Below are 16,807 nucleotides of genomic sequence, written 5' to 3'. Positions count from 1 at the left end.
TCACAAGTCGTGTTTAGCATGCAATTTTCTTCAACTGTGATATACTGTCCAATTATATAGCTCATTACAACAAGTAGCAATGATGCATGCACTGTATGTATTCCTCTAATTACACACATTCTTCTAAGTGTCTTGCCATAAATAACACATTCTTGCCTATGTCAGTGAACTCATCACATGTGTGTGTGTGTTGTGTCTCTGCAGGTACGACTACAAGGAGATGCTCCACAACTCCACCTTCTGCTTGGTGCCCCGCGGCAGACGCCTGGGCTCCTTTCGCTTCCTCGAGGCGCTGCAGGTAAACGAGCAACACACACACACACACACACATACTGTAAACACACATCCCATTATGAGAAAGCACTGCACATGCGGTAAATTCATGCCTACCAGCAATATTACCAGGGAGAAAAGGATTCCCCTCCCACACTCCGAACCTCCCACTTAGCATTTGTTTTAATGGTGCTACTCCTAGCATTAAAGGATCCCTAAATCATTACCACCTTAATTCTCAGACTAACGGTGTAATTAATATAAACAAACAAAGCCTTCACTGAGAAGATTAACTGCTTCCTCCTGCCTCTAAACTGTATGTTATATTGTAACACGTGAATGAATTTAGCAGATGAACTGTTAAGTTATCGCCTGACTTTGTGAAAATAAAAAAAATAAAAACAGTGCTTACAGGGCTTCTGGAAAAAATGTAAATCTGTGTTGTATTGGTAGTTTAACAATCATATCGATCAAGTGTCAGATGAGCAGTTTCAATTGTACAACAATTTCTATGTAGTTCTCACCCCCATGACTGAATGATCCTGGTCTCTTCTGAAAGGCAGATCTTTGGAGTTTACTATTAAAGGGGGTAGGATTTGGCGACATCTAGTGGTGTGCTCCTCCGCTCACTCCTCCCTTTCCAAGAGACTGTGGTAATGTCGGCTGGTGGCGGTTTTGCACTCTGTGGCTCACGTGAGCGCAGTGTCATAAGCGTGTTGGAAAAACTACGGTGGCCTGCAGATAACGTAAAAACGCGAAAGGCTCTCTCTGGAGCCAGTGTTTGGTTTGTCTGTTCTAGTCTACTATAGAAACATGGCAGACTCCGTGAAGAGAACCAGCTCCCTATGTAGATATGAAGGGCTCATTCTAAGCTAACAAAAACACAACTCTTAGTTTCAGGTGATTATACACTAATGAAAACATAGCAAAAATAGAATATAATATTCATAACTAATAGACCAGGTAGAGACAGGACTGGACAAAAGCCCCTTTGTGGGCTCCCAGATGACTGGTGCAAACGCCGGACATGCACATGAGGTGCTTATTACTGTGGGATCGCTGTCGCACTCTTTTTAATGGACTGAGAAATTACCCGGAGTCGGATACAAGCACAGCAGTTTTAACAACTTTTGACCTACTTTGCATTGCATAAATAGGTTTTACGATCACCAGATGGATTTATTAGTAGTTTAGCTTTTGAAATCAAGCTAAAATCACATATCCGCTATCATAAAATCCTGCGTTTAGGTGGGATAGGTGTGAAAAGCACCCTTTAGTTATAGTTACAGTGAAACAAGTTTACACCCACATAGAAGGTAAAATTGCTCGTGTTTTTCTTCTTTTGACTGGTTCTGTTTTGTATGCACTCCAGTTTCAAAAATGTCGCAGTGATGTAGGAATATTAAAATGGTTTACAAAGATAGAATCTGGAGTTTTTTGCTCTTCCAAGTGTAATAGTTTGTCAAGGTTAAGTGTACATAAAGTTAAAATTGCCACACATGATGTACCGCAACACCTCACCATACCATATGACCATAATAACCAGTGAGGTAAAGTCTTCCCATCTAGAGTCTATTTCCTACTGGATCTGCATTTACCTCCACTTCACTCAAACCTCTTGAAATCTACACACTTCACATCTCTCTCTTTTTTCCCTCCCCTGTTCATCCATTTCTATAACTGCACTGCACTCTTCCGCATTACTACTGCACTGTCCTTTACCTCTCCTTACCGTCCGCAGAGTGCACCCACATAAGTGCGCTTATCTCACTATCAGCTGCCGCACACACACACACACACACACACACACACCAGCACACTCAGGAGGGAAATATGCCCTCTCCTCTCCTTCCTCCATTTGTCTGACTCACTCCATCCATCGACTCGCGCCGTCTACAGGAAGACGGAGGGAGAGTATTTACAGGCTTTGGTCTTTGCATGAGAAAGCAATTGCTAATAGAGGTCAACTCTGTGTGTACGTGTACGTGTGCGTGTGTGTGCCTGGAGGTTGTTTATGTGGCTGTATATATATCTGTATGCATGGGATTGTGTGTGAGTGTGTGTGTGTGTGTGAGTGTGTGTGTGTTGTGGAGGAGACAGCAGCAGAGCCCGAGGGCCAGCTCTGGTTGAGTTGACACCTTTATGACCTGGGAGTGACAGGGCCGTCATTACATCAAACTCCCACCACGAACGAACACACACACACACACACACACACACACACACACACACACCAGCTGTTCCTTCTACCTCTCCTCTCATCCCTCCATCCCTCTGCCACTCCTTTGCCAAAGGTCACATTCAGCTTCACTGCCTCCCCTCTTTTCATCTTTTTTTCCCACATCTATTTATCCACTTTCTTCTGCCTTTTGATCTCTCTTAATTCCCCTTTCTCCTCTCTTTATCATTCCTCCTGCTCGCCCCCTTTGTGTAATTAACTTTCCAGTACCTGAAGTTACTGTTTTATTATTGATGCGTCAACAGGTGCAGCTGTAAAAAAAAAAAGAAAAAGAAAAGGCCTTACACTGAGTGAGTGTGCTCACTTAAAGAAGAGCTATTAGGGGCCGTACACGCGTCTTTTTGCTTGCTCAAGTCCATGTAGACGTGCAGCAGGTGCGCTCAAACGCAAGAGCAAGCGCCTATTTTTCGGGCCAGGACCGCTGTGCCTGAGATAAAAAATACTTTTTCCAAATTTTTGGAACACTGCAGCGCATGTCATGTGACGAAGAACAACCAATCACAGCCGGCAGATATCTTTTCTTTATAATATACGGAGGAGAGTTTAATCATTTTAATGCAGGGCTACTCAAACCTTTACCATCTGTCCCACAGACTATTTTACTCGCATCCCCCTTTCTGTCCGAGGATGGCACAACATCCAGTTGAAAGGCCAAATTGACACAGAGAAATAGAGTGTAAAGTTACTGTGATGGATTTACGGTGCTCGAAATGCATTTATCTTTGTTTTGATTTGTTTAGTTTAGTCAGTGAGGCTTCCTGCTAAATTACCGCATCATCATCATCGTCATCGCAGCACGCAGGTTTTGGTTGCTTAGTAACGGCAGGCGTGACAGGAGCGCAACCTCCCAAGCACATTGGAAAGAAAAAAAAGTGGCACAGCTGGCGTTTTCCATGTGTTTTTAGACGTGGCATGTGTACGGCCCCTTTAAATAAACACAAAGAGAATCAGAAACAGAACTATTAAGCACGTCATTAAGAAATTATTTTTGTTTCTGGTTTCGCACAGCAGTGTAACAGCGGAGTTGATACATGTTTTCTGGTTTATATAAATCCAGACTAGACTCTCTGTGGGATCTGTTGTCCAACAAATGGATTTTTTTTCATATCCATATCAGTCGTCGTAATATTGAATTCCTCACTATCTGTGACTATATGCTGCCTGCCTGCTTATCTAGATTGTATGTTCAAGCTTATTTCCGTTTATCTGATTGCTAAGCTGCGTTGTGTTCAGCTCATGTTTGATCTGTAACAATGATCCAAGCAATATGTATGCATGTTTTACATTTGAGCTCATATGTGTACACCAAGACTGCATTGTTTTTTTAAAGGAACAGTGTGTAACATTTCAGGGGATCTATTAGCAGAAATGGAATATAATATTCATAACTATGTTTTCATCAGTGTATAATCACCTGAAACTAAGAACCGTTGTGTTTTCGTTAGCTTAGAATGAGCCCTTCATATCTACATAGGGAGCGGATCCTCTGAGCCTCTGAGCGAGGCTAACAGCCTTACCGCGGTTTTGCACTCTGCGGCTCACGTTACCGCAAGGGAGGAGTGAGTGGAGGGATTCTCATGTGTTTGCAATCTGCAACCGCAACGCTAGATGCCACCAAAACCTTTACACTGTACCTTTAAATTAAAGCTGCACAAATTTTTTGTGTGATGTGTGATGTGATAGGGCTAGAAGTGATGAACCCACTGAGAATTATCAACAGACGCAGCAGTTCCCCTCAGCTCTTTAGCATCTTTAAGCTAATTGTTTGGGTTTTAGGACCTGCAGCTTTAATGTTTTGGTTCACTCCCACTGCTTTCATCAATAGTTTCCAACATCAAGCAGCTAAAAGCCACTGAAAAATCCCTGCCCAGCACCAAACACCAGGCAGACAAAGGATAGCTGGTGAACATAGTGGAGCATTTGTCAGGATACATCCCAAAAAAGTTCTGCAATAAGCGCTTCTCATATAATTAGGACTAATAATTGTGATTAAATCTGTAGTACGGCTATTTTAGGCAGCTGCTTTTCCCTCTCAGTTGTTAAAGTTTGGCCCTTTTGATAAGATTCCTGCTCTGAAACAGTCTGCAGCTGATAAAGTTGGCATCTATAAAGACAATAATGGGCCTTCTGCTGCCCTTCTTGGCTGCTCCAAGCCTCACTAGTGATTTTATGTATGATGTTATGTCCACATTACACCAGAGAAGCTTGAAAATCCAATTTTTGCCATATGGGCAATTTAGACATGAACACAAAGGGTCCCAGACAAACTGATCAATTATAATACAGCCTTTATATGAAAAGAGCCGCTTTGTAGCAGCTTTAATAATCCAGATCAATATGTTGCATGATTTAGTTGTAGCTCTGATTGTGCTTGTAAAGGATCATGTCCAAGCTTCCCTCTCTGTCTGTGTGTGTGTGTGTGTGTCAGGCTGCGTGTGTGCCGGTGATGCTGAGTAACGGTTGGGAGCTGCCTTTCTCCGAAATCATCGACTGGAACACAGCCGCGGTGATCGGCGACGAGAGGCTCCTGCTGCAGGTAACGGCCCGAAGACGGCAACTCACACGAAACCGCACGCTCTGTGTATCACCTGAAAACTAAAGCAGCAGCACATCTGCTGAAAACAACCCCCTTTTTTCTGATTGTCGATATCTTATACACAGACAGTTATACACAGTTATATTCCCCAAATGCTGTTTTGTTTTGTTTTCTAGTGAAGTGGTTGACAACTAAACAAAATGCAAGCAGCATACCAAGTCCTTGACTGCTTGAAATGCCACTCAAAGTCTCACATTGTTATATGAGAGGGCAAATAAATAGAACGAGCAAATGGATTTGGCTGGAATTGCTTGAACTTCATGGGGGAAAAGTAATTATATGCCCATTAAATCTTAATTTGAATGAAAGTATGTAATAATATTGTTTGACATTGAGTTTTATAACTCTGCGGCACCAAAGTGCCTGAGCCATCCTGGGTATATCTGTGGGTTTATGTTATTTTACAGCAGTATGATGGGTTGGGTTGTAAGAAAATACAGAGTATCGCAATATTATGCTTTGTGATACTGTATTGATTCTCAAAAACACTATCGATTATTAGTTTAATTATGCAAAGATTAACTGTATGTGCCCTCTCAAAATAGTGCTATAATGTTGGATGTTACAGGGACTGTTATAAATGCAAATGCAGATCCCACTGTAAAATATTTACTCCGTTTTTATGCATACGGTGGTGTGTTCTTTATACTATGACAGTTTTCCTATTATTAGATTTAAAAATATGCAATATATCGCCTTGCTTACAGTATCGCAATATACTGAATCGTAACCCTTGTATCATGAGACGTATCATATTGCCGGTTATATGCCCATACACAGCCCTAATGATGGGCTGAGATGCATACAACATACAGTACATACAGTATATCAATGTATGTTTTTTCACTTAATGTGGGATACCTGTATAGTGCATTCAAAGTATTTACTCTCTCTTGAAACCAGGGAAAATGTTTGGAAAACACTGCATATTTATTATGTACGTATATATTTACTTCTTCAATAAAAATGTTCCCAGTTAGCAGGATGTGGCAGTATTTACTAAAGAGTTGATAAAACGTGTTTATTTGCCATTATCCCCCCTTTACTATGACAAATAAACTCACACAGGGATTAAACTACACAGCCCTTCAAATGAAAGTACAAAAGCATTCACCAAAGGCTGCTGCAGCATTTTAGCTTTTCTTCCCTAATACTCTTTGATGACTGATAGTTGCTGTTGCTGTTAGTTTTTTCCTTGTGTTGTGCGCCTCTTTCCCTTAAATGTATGTCTGTAAATGCACATTTTTTCACTCTGGGATTGTACATTTTCAAAATAGCATAGCTCCTATACTAAGAAATTTGGTAGACTTGGCAGACAAGACTGCTGCCAGAGTTTTAGACTTTTAAGCAGAGCGTTACATGAGAAGATTGACACCACTCTCATATGTGTCCATTAAAGTCCCAGTGAAATGGAAGTTGGAGCGTCTTTAGCTTCTGTTCTGTGAGAGTTCCCCAGTGAAACGGAATATTTGAGCGGTGTACAGTTACGAGAGGGATTAAAATCAAATCCTTAGAGCTTAGGATGTAGCGCGATACTTTTGCTAAAAGTTGCAGATTGATGGATGGATGGACGGATGTCATGAATTTATTGGTTGGAACTGGTTGGTACTAGCTTATGTCGCCATATTTTGTTTTACAGTAAGAAAAGAGGGTTGGACTTTGATATAAAAATACAAAGAAATCGATTTTTTGTCATTTATTTTTGCTTAAATTGTTAAATAGATGCACAATATGACCAGTGAAGGGTTAAAAACTTAGCTTAGCTTAGCTTAGTTTAGCGCAAAGACTGAAAACAGCTAGCCTGGCTCACACATGACGCTCGAGCGGCGATGTGCGAACAGCGAGCCAACACCGATTTGCCTCTGATCTGGGCTTTTGTCGGGGAGTTCCAAAAACTCCTTTGGGTAGCGGAAAATCAGAGCTAGGGTCGTGTAACGTGAATGCGGCATAAGACAACAACAGGTAGGCCTTAAGTGGAAACACCTTTAATACTACATTGTTAAGACTTGGTCTCGGCCATGAAAACTACAGCACTTCAGTAACTTCAGTAACACCGCTGTAAGCAAGATGGTCAGCATTCAGAGAACTGACTTGCAGTTTATTTATTAAAACTTGTGACTCAACTTTGATTTTCCCTCAAGGACTTCAGACCTGTCTCGAGAAGTGATTTGAGAACACTTGAGACTTGGACTTGACCTAAATGACTTAAAAATAGTTTTGTCCACTACTCCAGAAAACCTGCAATATCTGCTTCAGCCTTCAGTTCACAAGACTTCCACTTCTTAATGTGTTTATCTGTCAATGAGTGTACCTCTGGGACCAATTTTAATCTTCCTGTCACTACAGTTCAGGTCCCAGATCTGTGCTGAGTGAAGACTGACTGCTGTTTTGTCGTTTTGCAGATCCCGACCACGGTGCGCTCCATCCACCAGGATAAGATCCTGTCCCTCAGACAGCAGACTCAGTTCCTCTGGGAGGCCTACTTCTCCTCGGTGGAAAAGATAGTGCTGACCACGCTGGAGGTGAGCGTTCACGACACACGGGGCCTCTCTGCCTTCCTCTCTCCTACTCCTCCATCATCAATCTTTCTCTCAGAGGGCTGCGGTGTCACAGCAGACTCTCTGCAATCTTTGCTGTATTCTCAGGTCTCTCTCTCTCTCTCTGGTCTCTTTGGTACATGGCTTAAAGCAAAATAGAAGGGTGGACAGTGTCGTTTACAGAGAGCAAAAAAAGGACTTTTCAGCACAAGCTGCAGTCAGAGGTTTACAATGTGAATAAGAACGGAGATAAAAACCGTACCCTGTGGCGCCCCTGTGTTGGTGGGGATGGTGTTCGACACCGTGCCACGGAGCCTCACATACTGAGATCTACATGCGAGGTAATCCAAGACCCATGGAACTATTTAGGTTAAAATTAAGAAGCTTGTTGGCTAAAATATGAGGCTGTATTTTATTAAAAGCACTAGAGAAGTCAAAAAACATTATTCTGACAGATGCACCAGATAACTCCAGATGGATCCGGATCCTAGTAGGCACAAACCAGCCTACTGAGATGCACCAGGAATACCCTTTCAAAGCATTTCATAATATGTGAAGTGAGAGCAATAGGCCTGAGATCTTTTAGTGCCCTAGCATTAGGCTTTCTGGGCACAGGCACAAAGCTTAATGTCTTCCACATAGCAGGACTCTTGGACTGGAACATTTTAGTTTTAAAAGATGATAATAATAGTTTTTTCTCCCACCGTGAAAACTGGTCACTGTTGGAATCCATCCAATCCATGCCGACCACCGCTGCTGTTCTTGGTGAAGGACAAAACTACAAAAAGTGTTTGATGCAGGTGGAGTATTTTCAGTTCAGAAGCCTCCCTCATTCCTCTGACCTCGTTTTGTCATCCACTTTTGTTAACTATCCAGTTTAGAAAAAATGTGACTGGAAAAAAACGATCCATCCAATCCCAAATGTTACAAATGTCTTCTTCTTCCCGCTTCCTCTGTCACCCAAGTATTTCATTTAATTCCCTCTCTCACAGCGTCGCTAAAGCCCCGGAGCGAGATTCCCCTCAAGGCTGCGATCTTACTTACAGTAGAACCTCCCAAATCTTACATCTGAATTTGACTTTTTTTTTGACACAAGCACCCACGCGCTCGGCACGCAATGTGCCGTGGCTTCAGTATCTAGAGTCTGTCAGATTTTATAGCTAGCCCTACATGTCTGCTCTGTTTGTTATCTAACCCCCCCCCCCCCCCCCGTCTCACCGTGCGCTATCACACACACAGAGTCAGAAACACATCTCCATATGTCAAGGTGCGTCAGCCCAGATTCACGCGGCACCACCCAGGCATAACCTTGCTGACACGCTGTCACTCCGCGCTAAAGAGCAAGGTGACACGGCGAAAGAGCTTGTGACTCAGTGTGTGTTTGTGTGTGGCGGGCTAAACGCTTAATCCTGACTGACTGTCCTGTAAAAAAAAAAAAAAAAAAAACGGGGAGAGGAGAGTGGTGGGAGAAAGGGTGAAGAGGAGAAGGGGTGACATATGTAAATGGCGTTGCCGTGGCAGCCCCCGAGATAACGAGCGACATGGTTTATTCATCCTGTCGAGCCTGCAACCCTCCCTCCTTCCTCCTTCCTCCTTCCTCCTTCCTCCTCCTCCTCGCTGCAGATCTGTGATGATACACACACGTTCAGAAACATGCACACACTCCGATATCTTGACAGATTGAATCTCCTCGTGCACATTCACAGAGCTTTTTATTGACTTCCCACATCCACTCCAAACTGTGTGTATGTGGAGATGGCAAGCAAGCGGGAAACACGAGTCCAACCTATCATGCGGTGTTTCCTGTCAGGAAGCGGCCGCGTTTCGACCAATCACAAGGTCAATATAGCCGGGCCCGTGCTGCTGGTACACCTATTAAACCCACCTATTAAAGGCGAGCTCGCAGTGTGCTCGCGGAGAAGCAGGATTTATCTATCATGCTCTAATTGGTTGATTGTGGCTGTTCGGAGGTGAGATTGAGTCGTCCATCATGTCCCGACTGAGGGCCGCCAAGCGAGCAAAATTGCCCCTCATAAGGTGTAAAGGGCTCGGGGTTTTTTAAGGTGGTGGGCTGTGTTTTTATAGAGAAGTTAACGGATTTCGAGTTAATCTGTTCGGCTGAGGCAAATGGTTATCGACTGCCCTCAGGGACAAAGAAAAAAAAAAAACTCACCCAGTGCTGTTTTTTTTTTTTCCCCTCTTTACTCCCTGTGATGAATTTTTATGTTGTTTCGTCAATATTATTACAGTAAACCCCCTCCGGCTATCTTATTAACTTTTTTTTACATTTTGAAAAGCTATCAGCTGCTCAGCCGTCACCCACATGACTCTCTGCACGTACATCCGTCCTTTAGTTCGCCGTCACCTCCCAATTCAATAAAACACGGCCTCGCAAACCTGTGTCTGTTTTACTGCAGCAATTTAGCATGGCTCAAGGGCACGGGAGCAATATCTCTTTCCTCTGCTTGCCTGATCAGTGGAGGCCCACAGCGAGCCGCAGCTGGCGGGGGAAATAGTGGCTGTTGTCGCGTCTGACCGTTTGACAGAGCAGTCAGGATCAGGGCTAACTGGTGCTTAAATACAGCTGATGACTTTGTCTGGACCGCAGAGGGCCAGCCCTCACAACGCAAACGTCTGTCACTGAGTGACTGATTGATGAAGTTACACGATTGGTCGGCCGAATGTTGGAGTTTCCTCATTGGACGTTGCTCTTTCAAAATGAAGAGGTGGGAACAGTCCTTTGTTTACGTTTTCAGGGGCGCGTGTCAGAGGTTCCACTCACCGGCGTGACTGCTCCTCTATCGGCGCATTTCCACCAGATCCGGTGACGGAGGGCGTCTCAACGCTTTTGATTCATTTCCTATGGAAAGCAGGAGAAGCAGTCGCCCAATGCATGGTGGGAGTGTTGCGGCGAGGTTGAGAGGGTCTGTATTTGAATGAACCCATTCAGCGATTAACAGAAAGTTTACGAGCAGGCCGCCACGTTGTTTCCTGTTTGAAACGGCAAACAGAAAACCAGGGACCAATCAGGTGCATTCAACGATAGAGTACGTCACCGATTGAACAGCCAGTTGAGTGCAGCAGCGCGTCCTCTAGTGTCCTCGCCGGACCTGGTGGACATGTACCGCTGGATTTCACCTTATAGACATGACCACTGACTGTTTGTGTAACGATTTAGCCACAAATTCACAGACTGACCATACACGGTCCAGCCATGCACTCAGTTTTGACCGAGTCATGTGTTTTTGTCTGTGTGACTGACCGCCACGAACGCCTTTGACTTGCTGCTCCGTTTACAAAAGAAAGAGTTAGTTTGGTTTGTCTCCAGATGAAATATTACACAATAACATGGATTTCTTTTTACCTCAGCTTTGTGCCACAGCAGTTCACTCTTGACACGATCAATAGCTGCTATTGAGGTGATATAAAGCAAACATTTTGGAAAGCTCAGCCAGCTTTCTGACTTTCATGTAACGCCCGCAGACTCACTTTTATAACACCTGCTCTAATTCACCGGCTGGGTTTTGAATAATACTCTGAATATCATTCCGAATTGAAATGGGGTTATTGCGACATTAGCCGTGTTGATACTCATTCACATTTACGACTATCTGCTTCTTGGTGTTATTATGTGAAAACTCAATTTGCAGTGTTTTTTTTAAGGTGCGATCGCAAGGCTCATCGATCAAATCCTTAATATTTCACCCTCCATAATCTGAAAGGTTTGTTCCTTTATCAACACAATGTATCAACACTGATTTTTACGAGTCCTCTGAGATCTGAGTGAAACGTTATTTTTTCAGAGGTAGGTTTTGTTTGTTTGAACTAGCTGAATTGAAAAGGAAGTCTCACAAAAGGCAGGCTGGCCTGAAGAATACAGAGACCCTGCTGTAATTAAAATGACACCAGTTTGATCCTGGCAACAAACTGTGTGTCCTTAAAAGGGCCAGTGGTGTGAAGCATTTAAAGGGATCTATTGGCAGAAAGGGAATATAAAGTATAAAATAGGGCTGTCAATTGATTAAAATATTTAATAGCGATTGATCGCATAATTGTCCATAGTTAAACACGATTAATGACAAATTAATCAGACATTTTTCCTCTGTTCAAAATGTCTCTTTAAGGGAGATTTGTCAATTATTTAGTACTCTTATCAACATGGGAGTGGGCAAATATGCTGCTTTATGCAAATGTATGTATACATGTACATGTATTACTGGAAATCAATCTGGCCTACTCATCATATTCTACAGGCTTAAGAAAACATCTTTGTTTGGCACAAATCCCCGCAAAAATCCCACCATAGTCATTTTAATATGTTTTTAATGAAAATTACAATTATGATGGAAAAAGTATCATTCTCTCTGCGCTGCACTGTAACATTTATTCTTGTATTTTATACCTGTCTTATTCTATTTTAGCTTATTTATATTTTCTCTTCTCTTAGATTTTGAATGACTGTTTTTAATTGTATTTAAATGTCCTTTTATGATGTGTTTCTTTTGCACTTTTGTCTTGATGCTTTTGATGTTTCATGTAAAGCGCTTTGAATTGCCTTGTTGATGAAATGTGCTATATAAATAAACTTGCCTTGCCTTTGATTTCAGTTTTTAGCTGTCTCTCTTGCAAGTCCACAACTTTATTGAGGGATAATCTTTAGTCAATCAAGTCAGGTTTATTTATGCGGTCCAAAATCACAAGTCAAAATTTTACAACATACGACCAACTCGATCCTTAGATCCTCGGTTCGGAAAAGGAAAAACTCCACACACAAAAACAACCTAACAGAAAAAAAGGAGAAAGAGAGATCACTCTTTGAGGACAGATAAGAATAGGTCCCTTATGTACAGTAGATAGAAGCAGCAGTAGTAGAATTACAAAGAGTCCTATCGTCCTATTTATAATTTAGCAAAGACTAAATTGTTCATCTGGAGGAAAAAAATTATATTTTGAACTGAAAAACTGGTGGAAACGGCCTCGATACTTAATATAAATTAAACATAATGTTTCTAAAGAGTTAGTCTAAAATGTGTTTCTTACTGTTTCCGTGTACAGATCATCCAGGACCGCGTGTTGGAGCACGGCTCCAGGAGCAGCCTGATGTGGAACAGCCACCCAGGGGGACTCTTCGCCCTGCCGCAGTACTCTGGATACCTGGGAGACTTCCCCTTCTACTACGCCACACTGGGTCAGTAACACACACAGACACAGAAGCAGAGACACATCATAAACCGTACAAAGTGCTGTTACGTAATGCTTCTACACACCTGTTTAGCGATGAACTGATCCATAAAGGTTGGTCAGAAAAGTTTCTTCATCATCCGTCACTCCCAGCGCCAAATATTTTGTACAGATTTTTTGGCACAAGAAAAGACTTCCAGTAGATTTTGGTGCAGCTGTAGCTTGTCTGAAATATGGCCTGCACCCGTGATCAACTGCCCTCCTCCAATATGTGGCAGCAAGTGGAGTGGAGAAATGGGCCTTTGACGGATGTTTGTATTAGTCATGCTGACACACCAGCCCCGTCCATCATTGGCTTTTGAGTCAGCATTGCTACCGGTGCCGCCTCTGCGGCGAGGCCAATTCCTCCCGCTGCGGTTCAACAGCGCCGAGTTCTCCCCCCGCGACGTATCTGTGACCCGGGAACCTCCCTCCATCCCTCACTTTTTCACTCCATCATCATCCAGCGCTGCCACAACACATCCACACACACTCGTGCATATGCACAGACGGCGACAGCACGGACGCACACTTTCAGTTGATGGAGCGCCCGGAGTGGAGGGCTGATTTTTAAAATGGATGGGCACGACGACAGGCATGGATTACACGACTTTGTTTGTTTGTCAAAGAGGAAGCAATTAAACACGGATGGGTTTTTAGGAGACAAGGTGGCTCGTCGCTGATGGGTAATTGAGTAAAATCAAAGCAGTGGAGTTGGTTTCCAACTGACACTTCTTCTTGTTCTCTAAGAGCCAATAACAAGACACACGCTCTCATCAGGCGTATTAACACTCAGACACACTCAGCGGGAGCAGAGTCTGTTTTTGTGGATTTAGTTAAATGGACTTTTCATTTAGAGGCAGAGCGTTACTGGATTTTTGAGGCTGATAACAAAATATATACTCGAGAATAATAAAAAATCTCATCAATTTTGTTACATTAATAACATCTTGTGATAAAAGCAGGTCTAAGTAGAGATATTATTACACACATTATGTTTGTGATACTGTATCGATTCTCAAATACACTATTGCTTTTTAATTAATAGTTTACATGCAAATATTCAGTGGCTCAGTTTGCACAAAAAGCTCTCTTAGCGTTGCATATTTCCGCGGTTGCGTTTACATGTCAGTCAGTACAGACTACATGGCGTACAAATGACATGCCACAAGCAAGAACGGCGTTCTTATTGCCAGCTAAATACCTCGCTCATTCACATGCCTCTTCGTGCGACCGGGCTGGTATCATGATACATATTGTATTGCCAGATTCTTGCCAATGCAACTAAAACCATGGGCATTAATACGCTTCTACACCAGGCTCCGCTCTTCTGTGAAGGATCTTGTAACATGTCTGCAGGGATTTTTCTCCCATTCAGGCGTTAGAGCATTAGTGAGGTCAGCCACTGTTGCTGGGTGATCAGGCCTGGCTGTTGTCCCTTTAGGTGTAGGACAGTATTGAGCTCTGTGCAAGGCTGGTCAGTTTCTTCCAAAACTCAGAAACCAAACTGGGAGGACAGTTTCTTGACAGACCTGGCTTTGTGCACGGGCTGACTGTCATGTTGAGACATGAAACACAGCCTGTTGCCATAAAGGTGGAAGCACATTGTTGTCTAGAATAAAAATCTGAGGATGATTAATGAGATAGGAAAAAAAAGAAAAGACAAAGTTCTGCAACATTTTTTTTTTATTTCAGACTTTAATCTTTACTGTTTTCTTGTAAAATGTTGGATAGTTTGTCCTCTAACAATTATTCGAATGAAACAATCCAATGAATTTTTAAGAATTAAGAATTTATTTTTGGAACTACACCATGAAAAACAACCTCATTCTAAAAGTATGTAAACATGTACACATACTTTTGGCCAGTGTGGGTATTAAAGGGGACATATAAAAAAACACTTTTTCAGTGCTTGTGCTCATACATTTGGGTATCTGAGTGCCTTCCAACTCACAAACTGTGAAATAAGACAACCCAGTCATTTTTTTGTGGGATGCCAAGATCAGAAAAACATGTGATTCAACCAGCCCTTCAGATTTGGCTCCCCTTCCTATGTCACATGCAGGCTCATTAGAATATATCGCCAACAGCTTGAGAACTACCTTTGCAAAAGTTCACCATATTTTTCTCACAAAGCCAATCAGAGCAGCTTTTGGGCTTTTTTGGAAGGTGGGCTTAGAGAGACAGGTGTTTAAACGGAGCGTTTCAGACAAGAGGGTGAATAAAACGGACAGTATGAGAAAGATAATGTGTTTTTTTTAACATTAAAGCATGTAGACATGTTCTAGTAGGAACTCAAAATACAAGTATGAACCTGGAAATGAGCATGATATGTCTCCTTTAAATGGCCTCCAACAGCTGTCCTAAACTAGCCTTTTCGTGCTGCTATAAACTGGTGAGATGTGTAATGTGCTGATACAGGATGTGATAAAAAAGCCTCAGAGAATCATGTGCTAAAGACAGAAAAACAGCATGCGCATCCAAAATTTAAAATAAGCTGCATGACAGTAATTCTGCTGCAGGTTTTGTTCAATGTTTCATGGAGGTCTGTTTATGAGCTTGTTACAAATTTACATCCCAGGTGTTTGAAAACTCCGCACACTCTTAACTTTTTTCATTACATATTCAGGGATAGTTTAGCAAGTTTTAAGACTGCGTATATTCCTCATCATAAAAGTTGCTCAGTGGCGGAAAGGAGACTCCTCTAATGCTATCTCCTCTCCGCGCCATGCTTTGTTGGTTTGGGTGAGATTAGATTTAAATTAGGAAAAGTTGAACGTCCTCTATGATCCGTCTTGCTCAATATCTTATTTCCTGCTCATTTTCAGCCTCGATTACTCTATTCCAACATCAAGTCGGGCTGAATTTAAAATCACGTCAGCACTTAGTCGTCTGTTCATTGGGTTCCAGACACAGCTGAAGAGTTTCCAAAATGAAATATTCAGCGATCAAGAGATTTGGAGTTTTCAAAACACATTAACGTTGTTGAATATTTTAAGACTGGCTTGAAAAACTTACATCCCTGACAATTATATCGTCTATGTTTTTGAACTGCTGACAGACTCGTTTCAAGTAACATCCTTAACTGAAAATAGATATGAAGTGTTTGTAAATGAGAGCCTTCAGTTCTCCGTCAGCTTTATTCTCTTCAAAGAGCCTGAAATTGCATCGGTGGCTGACAGTCGGCACGCCGTGTTCCAGCCCAGCATTGTTTTCTGGATTTGTTAAACTGCATTAATGAGTGATCGTCTTTCTTTTGTGTTCCAGGTATTAAACCGTACCCCAAGTTCACAGCGGTCATCCACGCCGTCTCTCCTCTGGTGTCCCAGTCCCAGCCCATACTCAAGCTCCTGGTAGCTGTGGCCAAGTCCCAGTACTGTTCACAGGTAAAAGATTTATTCATGTGTTTGTGTGGTTACTGCAGCATCCCCAGAATCCTCCACTGATCTCCACCTTCTGACTCCCCAAATTGTGCCCCATTAAGCAGCTCATATTTGCGATCACATTTTTCCAACCAGAGCAACAACGGCGCTCCTCTTCCATCTGTGTGTGCGTGCGTGTGTGTGTTAACTCCGGTGGATTGAATTAGAGCAGCAATTTGTAGCAGCGCTACATCTGTCTCCATGGCAGCGAAACCCCCTTCAGCACAGCTGGAGACGGCATGTATTGATTCCCCTGCTTGCTCCTTACCAGCACGGGAAATGAAATGGAATTTGCTCCCCGATGGCTTGGTTTTTGTGTGGGTGTGTATGTGTGTGTGTGTGTGTGTCTTTGTTTGTTTGTTTGGCCAGCAGAGTGTATGAGTAAGCGAGTTTGTATTTTGTGTAGGTGGGATGAGTTTCCGTGTGAGTGCTGTGCGTGTCTGGGATTGTGTGTTGTAGCCTACAGGATGGTGAGTTATTATGTGTATGTATGAGTGTGATTGTTTGGGCAGTGAAAGTA

At 42.6% G+C, this 16,807-nt stretch overlaps 1 protein-coding gene across 1 annotated transcript in view; it reads left to right on the top strand.

The window, feature by feature from the left end:
- The window catches only part of ext1b (exostosin glycosyltransferase 1b), a 150,375-nt gene that overhangs the window by 109,990 nt on the left and 23,578 nt on the right, over positions 1 to 16,807 (top strand). The window contains exons 2-6 of the mRNA XM_074613359.1: positions 205 to 298; positions 4,941 to 5,048; positions 7,511 to 7,630; positions 12,701 to 12,833; positions 16,133 to 16,251. Coding sequence (XP_074469460.1) covers positions 205 to 298; positions 4,941 to 5,048; positions 7,511 to 7,630; positions 12,701 to 12,833; positions 16,133 to 16,251 — 574 coding nt within the window. The remainder of the gene's footprint in view (positions 1 to 204; positions 299 to 4,940; positions 5,049 to 7,510; positions 7,631 to 12,700; positions 12,834 to 16,132; positions 16,252 to 16,807) is intronic.

The sequence above is a fragment of the Sebastes fasciatus genome, chromosome 17 (genome assembly GCF_043250625.1).
Source record: "Sebastes fasciatus isolate fSebFas1 chromosome 17, fSebFas1.pri, whole genome shotgun sequence".
Classification (NCBI taxonomy): Eukaryota; Metazoa; Chordata; class Actinopteri; order Perciformes; family Sebastidae; genus Sebastes; species Sebastes fasciatus.
This window is presented reverse-complemented; position numbering and strand designations above follow the sequence as displayed.